Raw genomic sequence first — 23,019 nt, 5'->3', positions numbered from 1 at the left:
CTAGATACCGTATAGACGGAGACGGCTTGAGCTTGATGCCGTCGATCTCGATGCAGGGACGTGTAACCTTCGGATGAGGCCACAGTAGCTTTGTCTTGTTCATTTCCAACTGGAGATGATTAGAATGAAGCCAATGTGTGAGTGTGTTGAATGTTGCGTTCGCCAGCGGTCTGATGCCCTTGTATTTCTTTGCCGCTATGATGAAATAAGGTCATTGTTTTACGCTTTCACGTGTAAGGAAGCAGATAATTTTGGGATTTCCTGTTCTTGTCTCAGTGAAATATGTTTGTGTAAATTGCAAAAACAAAATCAAAGATTGACCAGAGTATCCAAATAATTTGACTCCAAATCAATTAAAGCACAATGCTTTTATACCTGCATCATATGTAAATTGAACTAATAGTTATATTTTATTGGAGAATAGCAATTTAATTTTTAAGTTAAGATTCGTCTAATTTTTTTAAAAACTGTTTTTACTTTCAGATAAGGTTTTTGTCACGAGCGAAAGTATCATCTTATATGACAAACTAAAGTACATGGCAAGTAAAGTTCTTAAAGCCAGTGGTTATGGAGTGGTGGACTTGAGTTTCATATTCCAAGGACTATTCCAAAGGCCCAACTCCGAACACACTTAGTGTTATATGATGTGTATACCAGTTTCTTGAACTTGGTAACTGAAAAAAACGTATATTCTTAGCCTTGTAAATTTTATCATATTTATTTTTACTAAATTTTTCTATCAAATTTACTAAATTGTTTCTGCTACTTTTTTATAAACCAGTTTTATGTAAACTTTTTGTGTTTTGAAAAAGTTGTGTTTGATCCTCTAATTTCTTCATCATTATACACAAATATATACACACGCACCAAATGTAAAAATGGTTATAAATAAATTGCCTTGTGTATTTTTTACTTGATTATTCATGAAAAATTAATGTGTATATATATATATATATATATATTTTTTAATTACTGTGTCTAGTTGTTTTTTTTTTTTTGGCTGTGGTTTTATTCAGTTAAAAATACGTGTATGTGTGTGTGTGCTGCATATTTTTTTACATTGTGAGAACAATTTAACCACTGTAAAACAGGGTGAATAGGAATGGAGCTTTGTAAAAAAAAGCACAAACACATGTTCCCCTATTATATTCACAAAATAATTTTCCATTCCAAATCTTTTTTTTTTCGATGCGGTAACATGATAATACGTTAGGAAATAAAAGTTCTGTGTTGTTGGCATCACTGCTTTCATGTTTACAAGAGTGTAAACAATGTCATTACAAACCACCAATATTTGACATTGCCTAAACTGCTCCTGTATGTCCAAAATCACTGTGAATATAGCCTTAGATTATTTTTAAGTACCTATATGCATAATCATATAACATAGCTGAAGTCAAAGACTGACAAAATCCAAACGGCAATGGAATAAATTCAAACTAGTTTTCTCTGTTTTCTTTCCTCTCTTCATCATCGCAAAGCTTTATATATTAACCCTACATAACTGAAGTTACATTTTCTTTCCCTCCTTTCTCTCTGTACTCCTGTTAATGATTTCCCCCACACATATGACATATAATGAATCTTTCTACTATATACATGTAAGAACAAAAGAAAACATGTAGGGTGGGGGTGAAAATGGACTAAAACCTCTTATCTACCTTATCTATTATATCTTTTCTTTCCTCTTACTTTTTCTAATGTGCAATTAGATTAGATTGAGGTTACCAGATTTATCGCCGGTTTGTCAAATACAGATAATCTGAATTTGTTGCCAAACACTTGTATGTGAAGTGGTTAATTACACTGGTTTAAGTAAGCATGAACCACTTTACAATCAAGGATGTGATATTGCTTCCAAATGCCAGTGGAATAAATTCAAATGAGTTTTGTTTCCTCTCTCATCATTGCGAAGCTTTGTTCTAACCCTACAAAACAAAGTTGCTCTTTTTACCACTGTTTATTTCTATACTCCTATTAATGATTTCATTTTGCACATAAATGATGTATCCTTCTACTATATGCATGTAAGAGCGAAAGAACAAGTAGAGTGAGGGTGAAAAGAGAAATCTATACTTCGTGCGTACTCTCTTATCTATTATACTGTTTTCTTTCATTTGCTTTTTTTCTTCCTTTTCTTATACTTTTTTTCCTTTTTCTAATGTGGAGTTAGGTTAGGTTACCATATTTATTGCTGATTTGTCAAATATAGATGATCTGAATTTCTTGCCAGTAGCTTGTAAACAAAGGGGTTAAAAGTGCAATTATAAAAATTACATGTACATGATAAAATATAATGCACTGCCCATAAAAATATTTATGGTTGTCTTATTTAAGTATGGATAGCTTCTCGATTTATCCTGATATGCTTATGATTTTTTTTTTAAATGTGTCAATTGCGTTAGAATTCATTACCCCTGGGAATAAGCTGTTTTATTTATTCGCAACCCTATTAGAGAAAAATTCCCTGTGACACCACACAACCTAGAGTTTTTTTTTACCAATCGATACTGGTGTCCCCTTGTCCGAGCAGCCAACTGACGGCATGTTAATAATTCATGATCCATTCCATCAAAAATTTTAAACACTTCAATCATTTCCCCCCGGCACTTGCGTTCTTCCAATGTTAACATATTCAAGAAATCAAGTCTCTCTTCATAGGTCAAGGTTTGTGTACCAACAAAAGCATGCATAGCTGCACTGAGACTTCATCAAGATGAGACACACGTTTTTCTTCTCTAATTTTTTTGCACCGATAAAAGAAATGGCACTCACCTGAGCCAAACTTGATAAACAGATTTCTGCTATGGAAAATAAGCTGTCTGCTGTTTACCGAACTGAGGCTAAGCTGGCTGCGGTGGATTTCATTAGTGGAATGCTTGAATTCACTCACTGATCTTTCGAAAAGTGTCAATTTCATGAGTGAAAAATTTGAGGAGCTGAAACTAACAACCATCAGCAAATTACAAGACGAGAATAGAAAGCTATGGGAGGAGAACGAAATGAGATGTGGTGCCAAAACCAAATGCTAGAAGATAGGCTTGAACACATGGATGTCTATGCGTGAAGAAATAACCTAATCTTCCGAAATATTCCTGAAGGAAAAGGAGAAGATATGGACGAGATCGGTTTGAAACTTGCGGTGAAGATGGAATGGACAAAAGCAACATCGAAGCAAGTCATAGTCTCAGAAGCAGAAAAGACAGGCAAAAGTCGGCATATTATAGTCTGTTTTGTGAACCGTCAGCACAAGGAGCAGATACTCACTAGGTCAAAAAAAAGAGGCAGTCTACAACCAAGGGTCTTGGATTTCCAAGGGAAGCGACAAGAATTTATTTCAATGAGCATCTGTCACCAAGGATGCAAGAGATCTACACCCTGTCCTGGCAGCAAAAAAGACTCACGATTGGTGTTTCCTATGAATGAAGAATGGGGCCATCTACACCCGAAAGGACGAAGAGAGCAGAGTGTTCCAGATATGCTTCAAATCCGATGTAAAGGAGTTCTATGAAAGACAAGGTTTTTGAAAGATAAGTACTTGTAGATTTAACTGTGTTTTCTTAAAATACAGTTAAATTTAAAAACTTAATTTAAAAAATTTAAAAACTTAATTTAAAAACTTTTTTTATCCATTATACAACAAACACTGTGAATTATCATTGTTTCATGCAAATATACGAAGCCTTAAAAAGAATTTTGACTCATCTGAAATTCTGACATGCTGTAAAAATATAAAATTATTACATTAAGTGAAATGACATGGTCGGTAGAATGTAATTACTTGGGTTAATACCCAAGTATTTGAACTATTAATTTCACCTTGAAAAGATAGCTCACATGGTGGCTCTGGAATGGTGACCCTGTATGTGCATAATATGTTGAATTATAAATGCAAATCAGAAATAGTTATTGATGAATGTGAATTAATATAGATTGAAGTTAACTACCATAATTCAAAGGAAAGCTTAATAATTGGATCAATTTATCGACCTTCTAGCTCTAACGTCAACACATTTTTAGAGTCATTTGACTCTGTCTTAAACTCGCTGTCCACAAAGTTTACCAAAATATAAGTTTGTGGTGATATCAGCATAAATTTATTAGCTAACAACAGACTTCATTCAGACTACAATACCATTTTATTGTCTTACGGTCTAGAGCAGGTTATAACCAATGCCACTAGAAAATCATCAGCTTTGGATCATATTTGTATTAAAACAAATAAAAAAATATCTGCAGTGGGCATTATAAATTCCGATATAACAAATCATCCGATCTTTTTCTTGATAATTTGAAAAACAATATATTGACAGCCATAAAGAAATCCACACTTGTTATGATCATAAACTATATTTACTATTTTCTGATCCACCTTGGGTCCTTGATATATTTTCATGTAAGGATCCTAACACTGTTTATCAAATCTTTTCTAAACATTTTGAGGATACATTGAAAGAAGCAGAAATAAAAAAGTTAGAATTAGAAAATACAGCATTCCCAAACAACCTTGGGGGTCTCTAGCTCAATTCTTGCCTATTAAAAACAAAGACAGGCTTTATAGTAGACTAAAATACAAACCTTTCAACATTCAATTAAAAGAAAAATATAAAGCCTATAAAAATATACTGACATCTACCTTACGAAATGCCAAAAGAAAGTATTTTGACGACCAATATTTAGTCCAATGAAAATATCTCAGAAACATGGAAAGTAATTAATCAAATTTCAAATAAGAATACCAATTAATCCGCTGTTATCCCAAGCCTAAAAATTTTAGGGTCTGTATCAGAATAAACAAATATTCAAGGAATTGCAAAAACACTATTGTATTCTGTAATCATTACACTGATACGCCACCTGCTGTTAATAATGAAAATTTTGTAAATTATACACTCACTTCCAAAAGTTAAGCACAATGCACAAACCACCACTCTGGACTGTACGTTCTGAGGTGCACGCAAGATCGAATTTTTGGAGGGGGGGCACAAGAATCTCCTCTGAAGAAATTTTGAGTTACTAATCTTCTAAGAGCATTTTAAATTTACTGAAATTTATTAAGATGGCATGCAAAGGTGTTGTCTTTAGATATTTTAATTTTCTTTTTTAATTACTCAAAAATGTTTCCAATTTCTGATGGTTTAGTGGGAGAGCACGTGACTCCCTCCCATATACCCTCTCCCCCTTGCGTACCCCTATGACCACATCACCGATTCTGCCGTGGAAATCGTCAAATACAGTATACACCAGCGTTTCCTAAAGTGAGCCAAGTCGCCCTCTGCAGGAAGATGATGGAAACGGATACAATGGGATGAAACTCAGGAGGGGGGGGGGGTCGATGAGGGGGAAATTTTCTGGAGGCAATGAACAAAAAAGTTTTAGACACTACTATGATCTACACCAGCGGTTCTCACCTTTTTTGACTCGCGGAGCCCTTTTAAGTAAAAAAATTCTATGGCGGAGCCCCATAGGCCAATTTTTTTAATTCATCAAAATTATTGATTTATTTTTACAATTTAAAAATATTTATAATTATTTTTTTAAATTTTAGATTTTTTTGATTTTTTTCGACCGGCCGCGGAGCTCCTGGAGAGTGCACAAGGAGCCCAAGGGCTCCGCGGAGCACCGGTTGAGAACCACTGATCTACACCATAGTTTTCCAACCTTTTTTGTCCCAACGCCCCCTTCTTCAGAAATTTTTTTCTCCCACCGTCCCCCAAAGCAATCTAACCCATAGAATCCTATGCTATACCCGTAGCTTCTACCGCCCCCCTGGAACATTCCATCGCCCCCTAGGGGGGGTGTTAACGCCCATATTGGGAATCACTGATCTGCACAAACAATACATGAACTGTATTTGGCTATTTTCCGCTGAGCTGAGATGCCGGATGAGACGCGATGGCTTCACGCATGTGGTCCCCAAATCCAGAAGCAGGGTCCCTAGTCTGGGATCTTATGCGGGGTCCCCAACCAGACTTTCACGGGCCCCTTTATGATCAATTTATAGCGTGAAAAAGCAAAAAAACTAAAAATCGTCCCGGTGGAAATTTTAGGAAGACTATCGTTAGTAGCCATAATTATAACATAATTTATGTTATCAAAACGCTGTGTTTGTATTCATGACTTGAGTAAGCATTGCAAATTAAAATAAATATAATTGAAAAAACGTTATAAATGTATAAAAAAAATCGGAACAACGAAAATGACAGGAAAGTCCCGTAATACGGGACACAAGTGATCCGTGCAATTGTTTCAGACATTCTACTGGTCCTTATTTTCAGAAAGGTTGAGAAACATTGGTCTAGAGCAGTGGTTCTCAAACGGGGGCCATATGGCCCCCCTGTGGTACTGGGATACTTCAAGGGAGCCACGGAAGAAAATGGAGAAAGGGGCCATGACAGGTGGTTTGAAGAGCTGAGAAGAAAAATTTAGGTGTGAAGAAATAAAGATTTTATATTAGTGACTAACACTTATATACAGTGAGAGAGAGAGAATCCAACAAAACCACCCATAAAACCAGGGCCGTCTTTAGGGCATGGACCCACCCAGGCCTCACTGCCTACATTGTGCAACAAGTTCCCTAGGATGGGGTTTTTCCTCAAGTCCCCGGCTAAATTTTTCAGACCCCCTTCCCTATATGAAATTTATTGTATGAAAAAAAAATGATGAAAACCATATTAGGCCCCGGGCTGTAGCTCTGTCAGTCCCACTCTTGTGAGGGGCCTCATGCCCATAAGTGACCCCACCTTATGATATTTTGTATAGTACAATTAATTTTGGAAAATAAGTAGGAAATATGTAGGCTGTTTATTTCCAGCTAAAGTATGGGACTACCATAGCATCACTTTGCCTAAGGAGGTGGGGGGGGGGGCCATGATATTGAGACGGTCCTGATAAAACTCGGACTAGCGGGGAGATCAATAAATTCTAGGCTAGTGGTCTGGAAGCCAATTTTCTTTGCAAAATTTTTGTTCAGTATAAATTCACTGAAAAAAATCATTTCAATACGTATAAAGTGTCTTGCTTCTAGATAAGAGTTGAAAACTCTGGGTAAGACAGGGGAGCCACGAGAAAAAAATATGGTTCAAAGGGGGCCACGGGCGAAGAAAGGTTAAGAAACACTGGTCTAGAGCATAGTCTCCCAAACTTTTTGTTCCATCGCCCCCTTCATCAGAAATTTTTTCCTCTCATCGCTCCCCCTACTCAAGTAAACCCATAGGATCCTATGTTAAATCAGTAGGCTCTATCGCCCCCTTGGACCATTCCATCATTCACCAGGGGGCGATATTGCCCACTTTGGGAAACACTGGTCTAGAGCAGTGGTGTGCAAACCTTGGGTCGCGACCCCCTGGGGGTTCGTGTCAATGAACTATGGAGGTCACGAGAGATTTTCCAAACTAAATTCCAAATAAGAAATTCATTTTTATTAAAAAATATATCAAAACTAAAGAATGCCTTTATTCAGCTGAGCTAATTACCATGTATCATACCATGCAATTTTATCAAATTCTACTTGTACAATAATTAATATACCGACTCCGTCATGCCAGAATCATGAATGTGCAAAGCCCTTGCAAAAAAAAAAAAGAACGTGGGAAGTGACGTTTGAATGCTTACTCTACCCATGTTACTCTGTGGAAGTTATTTTCCTAAAATATTATGTAACGTGTGTTTCAATAGATACACATTCGAGTTTCGGGCACAACTTAGCAAAATAAGGTATCTGAATAGCGGATAAAAAAAGGTGAAAATTTGTACATTCGTGCTTCTGGCATGCTTCGGATGATATCAAGTTAGTAAGTACTTTTACAGGGTGACTTGGAGAGAATCACCCGCTTCAGGGGTGTCACGATCCCTGAAATCGAATTTTCAAACATGACTTGAAAAAATACTTCATTCAATCGCAAATAAAATACTAAAAATTTCGTGTCAATCTGTTAATTTGTTCTTTCATAATAAAAGAAAGGAATAACGTGTGAATTATTGTGTCAACGTATACAAGAAAAAACACTTTGAACGCGATTTTCTCAGAATGTAGTTTCTGAGCTCATCCGCAAGATTAAAAAAAAACTACTGCCCTCAAAAATTCTGAAATTTTGTAGAAATGTTTATTCGACATGTGTTAGTAAAATGAACTTTGAACTTATTTTCATCCGACGTTTCGTTAGAATTTCATGAATTTTTAAAGTTTGAGAAAATATATAAATTTCAAAAATCCAAATTCAACATTTTTAAAAAATACTTTCCACCAGTCAATTGCTAAATCCGAGGTTAATTTTACTAACACATGTCAAATAAACATTTCTACATAATTTCAGAATTTTCGGGGCATTAGCATCTTGCGGATGAGCTCGGAAACTGCATTCTGAGAAAATCGCGTTCAAAAACTTTTTTTTACTTGTGTACGTTGACACTATAATTCATTATTTCTTTTATTATGAAAGAACAAATTAACCGATTGACATGAAATTTTTAGTATTTTATTTGCGATTGAATGAAGTCATGTTTTCGACTTCAGGGGTCATGACACCCCTTTTAAAATTGTATAGGCCTATTTCTTAAAAATTAAAAACACAGTATGATAAGTAATATATGTGAATATAAGGGGGAAAATGTCTACGTTTTTTGAACAATTTTTGTTAATTTTCGATTTCAAGTATAGAATTATTTTGAAATCTGATGATTCTTTCTTATCACCCTGCGCACGAAAATCACGAAGCATACACCTCGCTACACTTCCATCTTGCATAAGGGACACTTAGTACATCAAAAAACAAAGTAAACATTTATATGATAATAAAAAAAGTAAATATATTTGTTGGAAGTCAATTTCGCCTAATTAAAATCGAAACAAGTGTTCCGAAAACTGCTTTCGGGACAGCACATTTACTGGCAAAAAAAACGGGACGTATGGTCATCTTATGTAGGGATCGTCGATAAATTTTTTTTTGTTTAAAAGGGGTCGCGCTTCAAAAAGTTTGCGCACCACTGGTCTAGAGCACGGGTGCCCAACTTCTTTCTGTTCGATGGCCAACATAACGGTCAGCTGCAGCGTCGCGGGCCGCTTACCAGTGGTGCCACTTCGGCGTATAAGCCGCACAATTAATTATTAAATTATTTTCCACACTAGAAATAAGTAGTTTGTAAGCAGTTCGTTAATCAGGAAATTTGCTGTTGGAACCGAAAAACCACACTACATCGTCTCTCTCATTTCCCACCAAACCACATTCTAAATTATTGAGGGTAAATATTTAATATTAATTTTCATTAGTAGTAATTTAATAAGAAGTTAGGAGTCTACTCACCTTTCATCCGACAGGTGATCCGACCTGTTGGGTGAAGTAAGATCCAGGCTATCATATCAATCGGATAATGTCTTGCTCGGATCTTACTCCAATTTTCACATATTCCCATCAATAATTTTTTTTAATATTATACGTAGGACAAGAACAGACAAAACAAAGATTCAATAATTTACTGTTTATAATTCGATGAATACTTTCTCGACAGAGAGCAACCAGGCCTACAACTTTTAAAACTTACGTATAGTACAACAGGCAAAATTAAAATGTTGAGTAGATTGTTTTTGAATTCGGAAAGAAAAGATGGCAACACTTCTTGAACCCATATAACAAGACATCCTACCAGCACCTCCTAGAGATAGATCTATCTAGGAGGTGCTGATTCTAGATACAAGCTCACATTGGTTACACGACACATTCCGACATGTACCAACTCGTTAGAAGTCTCTTAGAAGAATGTTTACGAAGTGTATGTACAATTTTAGTAGTAGTGTGTCACAACTATGGTTTGCTTGAATCAAAGGAATCAAGCTAATATTATTGTTGTTATTAATAATAATGAAATTATTATTATTAATAATAATAATAATGAAATTATTATTATTATTGAATCGATGGAATATCTAAACACATTGGTGCCAACAGGTGTAGATGCCTCAACACACTATTGGTGTTGTATATATCTGTACATTTATGGTCCCCACTACTTTTATTGTGCATATCTACACTAAAGGTGTAGATATTTTTTCGTGGAGTCGGAACTAGATACGACACTGATTATGTTGATTAGTACTGGATGAATGACACGAGTCATTGGAAGGAGGAGCGACGATTAATTAAATTTTCAGATTTCCCTTTCATTTCAATTTTCAGTCACTGACACAATCAGACTGTTAGGTACAAACACTCACACATCCGGCACAACTCAATCAGTAGTAAATATTGGATGGTGATATAGACAGGTGTTGTGCTGGGTTTGGGGGGAAAAAAAAAGAAAGAAGCATGGCCCGGCGACGCTCCAGACAACGATTGGCGACGCCCGTAGGAGCCGCGACGTACACCTTGAGAGCCACTGGCTTAAGGGGGGGGGGGATCACTTTTTTGAAACATTGACTAATATACATTGACATAAACATATAATATAGATGGCTCTCGCTATATTCATAAAACTTGTCGAAATTGAAGAAAAGATAAACAGTATTGTCGGGGGGTGGGTTGGAGGTAAAGGTTCCGTGGCATAACATTTGGCGCATTTTTTCAGAACCCGGTGGTTTTGTGTTAACGATAGTATGTTGTTATATCAACAGAATTTGTCTGAATCAAGTTGATGGGAAATTTCGCTCAAAATTGTCGTTCTTTCAAAAATCGTACATATTTCTTTCCCAAACCTCTCTTCGCTTTGCTTCTTTAGCAAACCTAGAAGTGAAACTACGAAAATTGAGTCTTCTGTTAATTAAAAAACAAACAAACATGTGTATGGCATATTGTTAAGGGAATTATGTAAATAGTTTCTATTTATCATTTATTATGTCACTTTTCGCCTGCAGAGCAAAGAAATATTCCCTATATTGTATAGAGGTGGCATTTTATTTTGTCATTTCGCACAAATATGAAAACATTCTTCCCTGGGGGGCAACAAGCGCGGACATTCATCAGCGCGTTCTAAAACCCTCTACTCTTCATTGTTGACGACTAGTCTCTGCGGTCGACTTTGACCCATTCCCCACAGGTAGTCTCCCTCCATCGATAGCGAGAATACTGCTTGCAAGGCAATATGAACCCGCGAAGGTCCGGTCATCACCGCAGATGTAACAGCCTTATAACTATCAAGGGTTCGACGAGAAAAACTTTACGTTGGAAATCCCTGTTTAAGGCCACTGTTTTGATCACACCGATACTTACACACACTCTCTAGGTCACTCACTAAATCTTGTCCCGCACTCTCTTGGTCACTCACTGATGTACTATGAGTACCTAACCAAACACCAACTCTGTCCATGCCGCTATATTGCAATTTACTGCCATTAATGAGATGGGTTGGAAATGAAGGAGCTTTTATATATATATATATATATCTCGGTGGTCACCTCAAGCTGGGGGGGGGGAGTTTGGGGAAAATATCTTATCTAAATCCTTCCTGGGGTTTAAACCTGGGACAGTGACAGCATTCTTCACGTTGGTAGATGAGTATCTTATCACACGCCACTCAGGCACTTCACTCACTGACCTGGTCCCGCTCCCTTTTGGTCACTACTTCACTACACACCAACTCCGGCCATATCGCTATACTGCAATTTATTGTCATTAACGATTTAGGTTGGAAATGAAGGCGCTATCTATCGGTTGTCGCCTCAAGCTCGTTAGGAAATATTTTTTGTTATCTGTATTCTTTCTCCCACTTTGAATCTGGGACCTGATGGCAACCTTCACGGTGGTAGACGAGCAAATTACCACTACTCCACTGTGGCGCTGTAAATACGCCAGTGGGCGAACGTAGAGCGGCCGAAAAATCTGAGCCCGAGAAATTTGTACAGCACCAAATATTCAGGGGAAAAAAATTCTGTTTCGCAACAGTAGTTTTCCTATCAAAAGCAAAGCAAAAAACCGCCAAGAATGATTCTAACAACGTATTGTTTGGCGATTTTTGTGTTCCCGTTCAGAGTTGGGGACGGCGGCTCTGGAAATTGACGTCCTTACTTGTAATATTACCCGAACGAGACCGAAACGCAAGACGTGTCCCTATCTCTGTGTTTAGTGTGTGTGTGTCCCCTTGATGCGCCGCGCCTGCTTTTGTCGACCTCATGTTCGTGAGAAATAGGAGGCGACGTGGCCACAGAAACGCGAACACCACCTACAGCAGGGCAGTGACAACAACAACACGAAGTAACAACCCTCATCATCATCATCGCCGTCATCGGCTGTCCATCAACACCAGCAGCGGCTCAGATGACGACGACGAGAGGGACGGTTTCGCTAAAGAGCAGAGGCGGTCCAGGCTCTTCAAGGCCCTGATGTGCAACCTCTACGGCCACTTGGATGAAGATTCGCAGCCAAACTCGTCACCGTTGCGAAAGGTCGTTATTTATTACAGTTGTTACTGCCAAAGCCGAAAGTTGGCCACTACGCGAACTGGCCGGCCCAGTTGATCCAGCCAATGTCCGTATTTCGGGCTTTCACTGGGCTTCGGCTGGTTCCTATATGTCGACTCCTTTTTTTCCTATACATGGATCACTAAGATACCGATATTTAGATTCCTTTGATTGTTACGGGGTTGCCATAGATAACCATAATTATTACGGTTAACTATGGCTAATTATAAATGGTCATAGGGATCAATATTATAGTGATATACAGGAATCAATATGAAGGGTCTAAAGCCAGAATTTCGGACATTGGCCTAGTCATCTGGGCCAGAAAGTTCGCGAACTGGCCAACTTCGGGCTTTGGCAGTAACATATTCATCATTTTTACTGTACTTAGGGCCGCAACTAGATGCTTGATCCGGCGTCCGGGACATCGGACCCACCTGCTCCCCTTTATTGGTTGTGGCCCTGACTATATTCTATTGTTTCTCAACCCTTTTCCAGCCCATGTACCCGTTGACCCCCCCGGACCATGGTTTCTTCTCGTGGTTTCCCCGTCTTATCCAGGGCTCCCCCACCCTCATTCGAGAACCAGACCCTTTCTACTTATTCATAATAAACGAAAATTTTATAACTAAGAACGATCTTTGGAACCAGAGCCGTAGCGTGCCTTCTTGGGGCCCCGGGGCAGACTTTTTCTTGCTTTCCCCTTGAAAAGGTTATTATTATGTAAAATAAGTGTAAAAATGTTCTGTGGGCCCCCATTTGTCTTGGGGTCCTGAGGAAGTGCCCCGTTTGCCTCAGTCTAGTTATGAGTCTGTTCGGAATCCTGGGTCAGGCACGGATCCAGAAGGTGGGTAACCATCCCTTCCCAAGAGCCGAATTATATGAGGACAAATTGGTCTGCGTAAAATACAAGAGGTTTAGACCTCCCGACTCATCATCCTGGGTCAACGGCAACCTTGACCTAGAGGTCAGTAGTCTTTCTTCATGTGGGGGTTTTATGCACGGCCGTCTCAACATCGTGGGACCCCGGATAATTCGATGTTCTGAGGCTCATGCTCAGCTGTAAGTTACAGGTTACATATTTACATACTTACATTTGAAAATCACGGTCACAGATCTCATCGAGAAGGTCCTCTATGGATATGAGACCCCGGGTAATGCCCAAATGAGCCCAAGAGATGACACTTGAAAGCTTTATTTTTTCACAGCCACAGTGGCCCCTTCATCACTTCATCAGATTTTTTTGGCTCCTCCTTTCATCTGATTTTTACCCGTGGCCCTCTTAAAATAGCCCAGGACCACAAGAGGGCCCAGGTTGAGAACCACTGATGTATTCAATATCTCGTAATAACTTCGTTCATGCTTCCAAGATATTTTTTTTTGGAGAGGGGGGGGCTTCGTTCTGTATTGTATCCGATTCTCAGGACTGTCCTTCATGGCTCCACATCTTGTGACAGAGTCCCCTAGGCTGTACGACCAGAGGTGGCCCGTACTCTTTCCCTGAGGGGAATGTAAGCCCCAACATGCCACTGCATGTGCGTCTTGCGATAACTTTCATCTCGTAGGTACTGTGTCAATCCTCGCACAGTAGGCACAATTTAGGACGGGTGCACAATTTCTTCTGTCAACGGCCCAGATATGCGGTATTTCTGCCGCTCGCGGGTGAGGAAGTTGAATATATAGGGGTGATCTTATGACCCGTATTTTACGGGACATTCCCGTATAATTTTGGCTGTCTTAACTTTTTTTAAATAAAATTTCCCGTTTTTTAGCTCCCTCCCCCCAGTCCAGCACTCCCAATCCTCAACTTAATCGAAAGGAGCGCCAGGCTGTTTAGCTTGTGCCCCCTATAGTCATACATTTACCCCCCTTCCCCCTATATTGCAGCAGAGCCCAACATTCGCACAACTCCGACCACGTCGTTGTACGCAATTTACTGCCATTCACGATTTGATTTGGAAATGAAGGCACCATCTACTGATGGTCGCCTCGAGCTCATTAGGGAAAATATCTGACCTATATGCTTTTCTCGGTTCGAATCTGGGACCTGACGGCAACCTTTGCGGGGGTGGACGAGCTGCTTACCACCACGCCACTAGGGCCCATCGGTGGGATCTCTGATAGGCTCCCTCGCCAGGTTTTTCCATGAGCCTATGGTTTTTCCCTCTATAGAGAATTCGCAGTGTGAAGAACCAAAAAATAATAAGAATCTTCCTTGTTAGCCCCACCCTTGTTTGGCCAAGCATTTCGGCAACCCCGTGTAATGTAGGAGGATTATAGGTATTTTTCCAGGAAATATTTGGTGTCTCAATGACATTATAATTGTTGTTGTTCCGTACAGAGGGAGGCGCTGTCAGAACTGCGCAACATGCTGTCCCTTTACAAGAGCCTGACGAAACAAGCTCCGCCTCTCAGCGTGCCAAGTAACCAACTCTTCAAGGATTTCGTGATGTACGGTGCGGCCTACCTGTCCTACCAATGGCAGATCGAGGACAGCATCGTCGTGTCGCGGATCCTCCTCAACATCTACAAGAACTGCGGCAATTTCATGATCCTGTTCCAGAAGACGCTTCCTCACCCTACCAAAGATTTCGGGTGGATCGGGCCGCTCGCCCTCATGAACAACGGCAGCAACAGGACTGCGACCCGAACCCAAGCCCAAGGGTGAGTCACGTCACGTCATTTCTTTCCGCAATATATACGGTAGTATTTCAGACGCGTATTCACGGACGGAGGTTAGCGGGCTTCGGCCAGGTCGGCAAGTTCGTCGGAGAGACGGCTAATTCGAGCAACTGGGGGTTTGGAATTTCTGATCAAGAAATTGCTAGAATGGCAGATGGGCGACAAAACTTAAACTGCAGCTGAGGGATTATGTCAGTGAGTGACTTAACGAGTCACCTAAAGAGTTTGCAAGCATGTGGGTGTACAAGAGTGACCTAGAAAGCAAGACTCACTGACCCGGTCTCTTGATCAGGCCAACAGAATGACCCAAGCATTGGACCTCTTGGTCAGTGACCAAGAAAGTGGGCAAGCATGTGAGTGACCAAAAGAGTAACATGAAATCAGAGGTTATTCAGAAGGGCAGTAGCCCAGAGGGACTAATTTGGGGAGTGAGTGATCAAGCAAATCACTCTAGAATGGGGGAATGGCGGCAAAACCATAAATCTCTCCGCCTCTGGGAGCAGGGTCTACGCATTTTAATCTGCGGCACGGGTCAAAGTAACCAGAATCGCGATTCAGAAATAAAATTTTCCTCCATAAAGCTCCAGAAACCACCCACAGGTTCGGAAACACTTTCGACACCCTTGATATTTCTCGCTACGAGTAGCTTGTTGCAGTGCCCATATAACTCCATTGGGACTATGTTTTCTCCTCGTGGCGCCCTCTGTCTCTTATACAGGTTCTACGCAAGGGCCGTCTCAACGTCAGGGAGGGAGAGAGCCCCACGATAAGTGATATTTCTGGGGACCTTCCCCCCCCCCCCCGTTCTATTAACTGGAACCAACACAGCTTACACATTCTTAAATACTTACTCTCAAAAATCATAACACAGATATAATCATGTAGGTCTCTCCTATGGACACAAGGTTCCCAGGCTATACCTGGATGGGCGTTAAAAAATGCCCTGATTCTATGGGTTTTTGCTAGATTTTACGTAGTATACAGACTTTTTTCCTACCATATTTCACTTAGAAGCTTGAGATTTATCCACATCCTCCGTGAAATTATAATTTTTCACAGCCCTTCCACACACACACATGGCTCTCTTTCCATTTTATTTTCACCAGCGTTCCCTTCCCAGAACAACCCAGGATCACGGGGTAGGCGTATGGATCCCCGGTTGAGAACCACTGGCCACTATTCACCATTGGCTCAAACCCATGCTAGGGTATACTGTAACTGCTCGAGCACCTAATGACCTACGGCTCTGACTACACTTGACTTGCACATACCAAGACGGGTTGCAGACCCTAGCATCAGAGCTGTCTTATCAGAAATATGGCTCCTGGGCAAAAAGATGTCCTGGGAAGTGCGTGCTTGTCTGTTTGTACTCTTGATTTCGAAAACAATAGTATAAAATCTCATTGCCACACAGGATGTCCCATTGAGGACACCCTCCCCACGGGTTAAATACTAAGCAGTTTCTAATAACTGAGACAAATGCTTAGTAATTGTATGTTTAGTAATTATCTCATAAACTTCTGCTCAAGATTTGGGTTTGAATTCTTTAGGAATGAATATGGTGAGTATTTAGAAGGGTGGAATTTTACGGAACATTCGCGTAATATTTTGGCTGTTCCGTATTTTTCCCTAAAAACGTTCCGTTTTTTAAGTGAAAAGCTTACTCAAATTTTAATCTCAACTGAAATCATGGATGAAGATAATTTTCATTCCTTATCAATAACATCACGATAGAATATTGTGAATATAATAAAAATGTTCGTCTCAAAATATAAATAAAATATAAAATAAAAATATTCATTACAAAAATATATATTACGCTAAACATTTATTTCCCCGCGAAATGCATTTCAATTCACTGCGATTATAGCAGCCCATTATTTCTCGCCAAACGGCAATTTTTTTTAGGAATTTCAGTCATGATCGGAAATTTTTTCCAAATGGAATGGAAACTTGTTTTGGCGACAATTAACGCCAATCGGATAGTTTTCAGCCATTATTAGCAGTTTGCACGTTTGGCAACTTTTTTAGTGAGAATTGTCGGTGTACCGTATTTCCATAGTAGCCTTATAATTTACTACCCATCGGCTATTTTATCAGGTTCTCTGTCAGACCATTTTGGGAAGCCACGGGTAAACGTTAATGAGGCCAAGGGAGCCGCTAGTGACAAGCGTTTGAGAACCACTGCTGTACGCAATCAGATATCATTAGGGCTAGGATTAATAGATGGATTTAGGACCTAAAAATTGACAGAATATGCTCCATAAAAAATGCATTTATGCCCTAAAAAAACTTAGAAATATACCTTTATAAATAAGCTGACCATATTTCCTCGAGGAAATTATGGGAAATCGCCTATCATACTCACAAATAGAACTCAATTATTGCTAATATCGCCGAAACACCGCCGATCATTGCTAAAAACTAAAGGTAAGTAATTATTGCTAATAATTGTCAATTATTGCTAATATCGTCGAAAAATTGCCAAATTGTGGAAAATGAAGCTAGAAGAGAGAGTTTGGGGGAGGGGGAATCCCTCTTCATTGTTCTGCTGAAATATGCAAAATAATGTTAAAATATGAAAATATGCCTTAAACTAAACCTTTAGGAGAACGCGGGCCACTTCATTAGTTTGAAACGGGTCACGGGCCACTTAAGTAATCTGAAACAGTGCTTCAGGTTACTTAAGTTAATTTAAAATGTACCACGGGTCACTTAAATATGCCTCGCGCCGCTTGAGTGATCTGGAACTGTGGTAGGCCACTTGAGTGCTTTGAAAATGTGGCGCAGGTCACATAAGAGATCTGGAAATGCGCCGGGGACCACTTAAATGCTCTGTAAATGCTCCGCGCAACTGATAAGGAAATGCACGTAAGTGATCTGTAAGTGTGCCGCGGGTTATTTAATTGATCCGAAGATGTGCCGTGGGACACTGTAGTGATCTGGAACAGCACCTCAGGTCATTTAAGTTATCTGTAAATATGCCGCCGTAACAGTGCTCTGGAATTGTTTCGCGGGTCACTCAAGGGATCTGTAAATGAGCCGCGGACCACTGAAGTAATGTGGATCTCCACTGCGGGCCACTTAAGTGATCTCAAAATGTTTTACGGGCGGCTCAAGTTCTCTGGAATTGTGCCGCTTAAGTGATTTACAAATTCGCCGTTAGACACTTCAGTGATCTAGAACAGCGCCACTGGTCACATGATCTGTAAACCTGCCTAACGCCACCTGGGGGGGGGGGGTGCCCGGGTGACTAAACTAGGCCGCGGGTCACTCGATGATCTGTTTTTGTGCCGCTTAGTTCATATTTTGAAAAATTATGTTTCACGGAGCCACATAAATTAGATCACGGGCCAACCAGATGACTCCGAGGGCCAAATTTGGCCCACGAGTCATGTGTTGAGCATATATGCCTTAAATTTACTGAAAGTTATGAAAAAAAAAAGCCTTAAAATTTTTTTACTGGAAGTCGTGAAAAAATGTTATAAATACTGAAAATTATGAAATAATGCCTTAAAATGACTGAAAATCATGAAATAATGCCTTAAAATGACTGAAAATCATGAAATAATGCCTTAAAATGACTGAAAATCATGAAATAATGCCTTAAAATGACTGAAAATCATGAAATAATGCCTTAAAATTACTGAAATATGCGAAGTCATAGAAATCCTATCATCATAGTATCATTTTGAAGAATGGCAGGGCCTGATGATATTTCTGCTCTGAATCCGAATAGATCTTGTGCCTGCCCTTTCTCGTTTTTCGCGAGCCACGCGAATCGGGCCAAAGTGACTTTCCGCTGGATCCGGTTCGTCGATCTGCGCCTGATGCACCCGAACGGCTTCCGCCCGAGCCCAGTTTACCTGTCCGCGTCTCTCGGACACCTGGACCTGTTGCGTTTCTTGTTGCAGCTCGGCGCCGACCTCGGCGACAACTTTTACCAGCCGAAGCAGTTGCTCGAAGACCACCAGCAGCTGGCGCTCGACAGCAACAAAAACAAGCCGCCGTGGGTCGCTTCGCTGATTGACAAGCTGTTGTCGAATGCCCTGAGGAGCGGGGTCCTGACGCCTAGCGATCCCACCGACGGCGCGGATCGGCCCGATCAGGGACGGACGGACATACGCTGCATTAGGATCCTTCTGAGGGCAGTTCCCCGCATCAACATCGAGTGAGTGTCTTACGATAACTTTCATCTTGTAAGAATTGGGCCCGTGTTTCTCGGGTGGGCTCAGTCAGGGCCGTAACTGAAGTGGGCATGGGACCCTCTTGCCTTCTCACGCCTTTATCTCAATGAACACTGAAAAGGTCCCGAAAAATTCATACTTGCTCAGTTCCCGAACTTATGAGAAACAGGCCCTGCTTGTAGGAACAGCTTCGATCCTCGCACAGTGGGCACAATTTAGGCCTGAGGTGCACAACTTTTTCAGTCAGTGTGCCAGAAACATTTATGTATGGGGTGAGCATATGATCCGTTTTTTACTGCCATTCCCGTAATTTTTCCCAACTAATCTTATAATACGTCAAATAAAAATATACGTCAATGTAAAATATTCAGGGCGTTCCCAAGTCCTAATTCGGCCTTTATTTCATCAATCGTTCGTCGTAGAGGTATGGCTACAATTTAAAAAATGCTCAAAATGTGTTCAGAAATTAACCTGTACCAGTTTTGAGAGAGGAAAATACAGTGTGTCACAAAATAAAAAAAATCTAAAGTTTTATACGGTCCCCCAGTCTTCTAACTTCCAATTAGAAAGATGTTGGCCTGTCTCCCCTGATGCCAACAAAAAAATGCCACGTTTCTAAGTGCAATATTCGCTGAGATATTCTAATTCAAAAATCGGAGACAAGTTGGACAGCATAAATGCAGGGAAAAAGAGTTGTCCGTATTTATATTAGTTTTCTTCCCCAACTTTGCGAATATTGCACTTACAAACATTGATTTTTTTTTTCGTTGGTTCCAGAAGAGACAGTGCAACTTTCTAATTGGGTTTTCGAGGACAGAGGGGGGGGGGACCGCATAAAATTTAGATTTTTTTTTTACGTACTGTATTTCCACTCTTTAAACTGGTACAGAGTGATTTTTGAACACTTTTTGAGCATTTTGTAAATTAGAACCATGTGTCTAAGACAAACGGTTGATGAGATAAAGACCGAATCAGGGCACCCTGTATAATAATAAGTTGTTAAAGTAAGAATTTAGGCTTCAAACGGGGGCCCCTCAAGAGAAGAGGGGGGGGGAGCTTCAGAAAAACAAGAAGTAGTTGAATTTTTCGAGAATTGGCCAGGTAGGGCCTCAGAAATATCACTTGGCCCGAGGGCCCACAATGCTCTTGAGACGGTCCTGCCTGGGACACGATCGTCCGAGTGGCGTGGTGGTAAGATGCTCGTCTACCATCACGAAGGTTGCCATCAGGTCCCAGATGCGCATCAGAGGAAGAATATAGATAGCAAAATGTTTCCACTTACGAGCTTGAGGCGACCATCGATAGATGGCGTCTTCATTTCCAACCCAACTCGTTAACGGCAGTAAATTTCAGTGTATTGAAATGGCTGGAGTTGGTGTGTGTGATGAAGTGGTAGTGTGCGGGACTTCAGATATACCTGCGACCCAGGTGGGTGGGTGGGGGGAAGGGGAGTTCGTTAAAACTCTAGGCCAAAGGATTCAATGATGGGGGGTATCTGTCTCTTGGAGAAAATTTTAAACTATTGTTTTGTTAATAGGTCAAAATGTAACCAGTCTGCCGGCCTGGTTCGATTGCACCCTTTCAACCTGCCTAAGTATAAATTTATGTTATTAGGTATAATACAAGCATAAGTTTACCTGATTTGAATACTTCAAATGGTTTTGATGACGCTGTCTCTGTAGATTGATGCCTACCTTATATATATGCACAATCACTACTCTTCCAGAAAGTATTAAATTGCACATAAGCTATATTTTTAAGCATAAAAGAAAAGTTTTTATTCAGTTTCCGCCTGAGAGACATCTGAAGAAAACATCTTGCAAAGGTCTTTCAACCCTTACAGTGGCAATGACAAGATATCTCGCATAACTTGACGCCATTTATTTCGGCCATTCCGAGAGATACCTCGCGTCCTTAAAACCCTCACATTTCGGCAATGCCGATCCCTGCTAGCTCTGTAGAACCGTCTTTGCCTAATCTGAGGATCTAGGTTCGAACCCCGTTGACGGCACAGTGGTGGTCGGCTGAAGTTGGTTTTCTGCGGTTTTCCAGCTTCAAAGTGTGAATGTAAACCGGTCTCATTTGAAAAGTCTCTCTGCAGGGAACTGAGAAACCTACAACACGATACTCACATAACATGAAAACTTCAAGCATTTCCACCTTTATCTCAGAATATGAAAGATAGATGGCAGCATGCATAATAACATATCATAACATACCTACCCACCAATAAAAATTTCTTATAAAATGGCCTGAGGTGGTGAACCATCCCACGTGTATTATCACCGAAATGCATTGTCAGAAAAAAAAAATGATACTGTTAAAGTTTCTTAAGCAATAAGAATTGTGTTGTTGTGCGTCGTCATTTCCCACAAATAATTACCATACATAATCACCATTGATAGGTGGCTCGAATTCCGCCGCAACAGCTTCTGGAAGACAATCTTCCCAACGGCCGAGCAGATGGTGATCTCGATGAGCGACAACGGCCTGCTACCGACTTTCACCCAAAGGTGCCTGCAACCGGCAGAGCTGAAACACCTTTGCCGGATAACCCTGAGGAAGCGACTGAGGAAGAATTGGAAGCTTCCGGAAGGGATCTACCAGTTGCAGCTTCCCAGGGTCCTGGAGTCTTACCTGAATCTTGAAGAGGACTGACACGCCAAGAGAGAGGCCACCAGCCAGAATCAGGCAGATGATAGATGAGAAGCTCTATAGGTCTCAACATTACACGGGACATTCTCGCAAAATTCGAAAAAAGCTCTTCCATTTTATTTTTAGGATGTCGTCATCTTAACGCAGTTCAACAAGAAGAAGATGGATGACGAACTATATTATAACAGGCCAAATTGAATAAAAGATAGAGTAGTGCCTACTCTAGTATCCCTCTCAAATACCGCGTGGACTCTCTTTTCATTGCAGTTGGAAAATGCAGGGCCGTCATAACAGTATGGGGAAGGGGGGGGGGGTTACCCTAGTGCCATCCCAAGAGCATCACGGGCCTCCGGGCAAAGCGATTTTTTTGAGGCTCCCTACCTGATTAGAAATTCTTGGTTTACCAATTTACATGATTAATCGCCAAAATATCACCCAGATCTCATTATCATGGCGCCCTCTCTGTGCACTGGTTATGCCCCGATTCATCTTTTCCTTCCTGATATAGTTCCGTTTCATCCTCAGGTGCTAAATTCCAGTCCAGTTTCATCCCCTCCACTCTGGACTTTGAGTCAAGACCACCGGTACATGCCTATCATCAGGAGAGGCCTGGAGCATGTATGACCTATGTATTGATTGCTATTCAGATTGACCAGAGTCAATTTGAAAATCACGAGCCTCAAACTCGTAATGGTGCTCTGTACCTTTGCTGCCATCGCATTGAACCTTTTTTTGAGCTAAAGTAATGCGCTTATAAAGGGAATTTCTAGGAGATATAGGCTAGAAAACAGTGAACGGACTATGGGTAATTAGGAACAAATAGACGGAATGGCTTGTCCCATTTTCAACTGTTCTAGGCTGTTAGACGGCTGAAAATATGGAGTCAGCATGAAACTATGATACAAAATGCCAGATTGAAATCGTACAGGTTCAACGTGATGCGATGATGGCATATGGTGCAGGGCCGTCTTTAAGGCATGGGCCCAATCAACACCGAGAAGAAATACAGTAACTCCGGAAATTTTTCGCCCACTGATCGAATAAATGCAGTTCAGTTCAATACAAAAAACCTCCGATGTTTTTTTGTTCCGATAAAATGATAAAATG

General features: G+C 40.4%; 1 protein-coding gene across 1 annotated transcript in view; it reads left to right on the top strand.

Annotated features, from left to right (window-relative positions):
* The window catches only part of PolA1 (DNA polymerase alpha catalytic subunit), an 89,032-nt gene extending 88,093 nt beyond the window's left edge, over positions 1-939 (top strand). The window contains exon 37 of the mRNA XM_089252676.1: positions 484-939. Within this exon, the coding sequence (XP_089108802.1) occupies positions 484-635 (152 nt within the window). The 3' untranslated portion in view covers positions 636-939. The remainder of the gene's footprint in view (positions 1-483) is intronic.
* Positions 940-23,019: the final 22,080 nt, after the last annotated feature.

This window comes from Pholcus phalangioides, unplaced genomic scaffold, assembly GCF_987345545.1.
Source record: "Pholcus phalangioides strain wild (caught in Gottingen) unplaced genomic scaffold, Ppha-v1.0 ptg000030l_1, whole genome shotgun sequence".
In the NCBI taxonomy this organism is placed as follows: domain Eukaryota; kingdom Metazoa; phylum Arthropoda; class Arachnida; order Araneae; family Pholcidae; genus Pholcus; species Pholcus phalangioides.
Note: the sequence above shows the minus strand (reverse complement) of the source record. Positions and strands in the feature narration are given on the sequence as shown.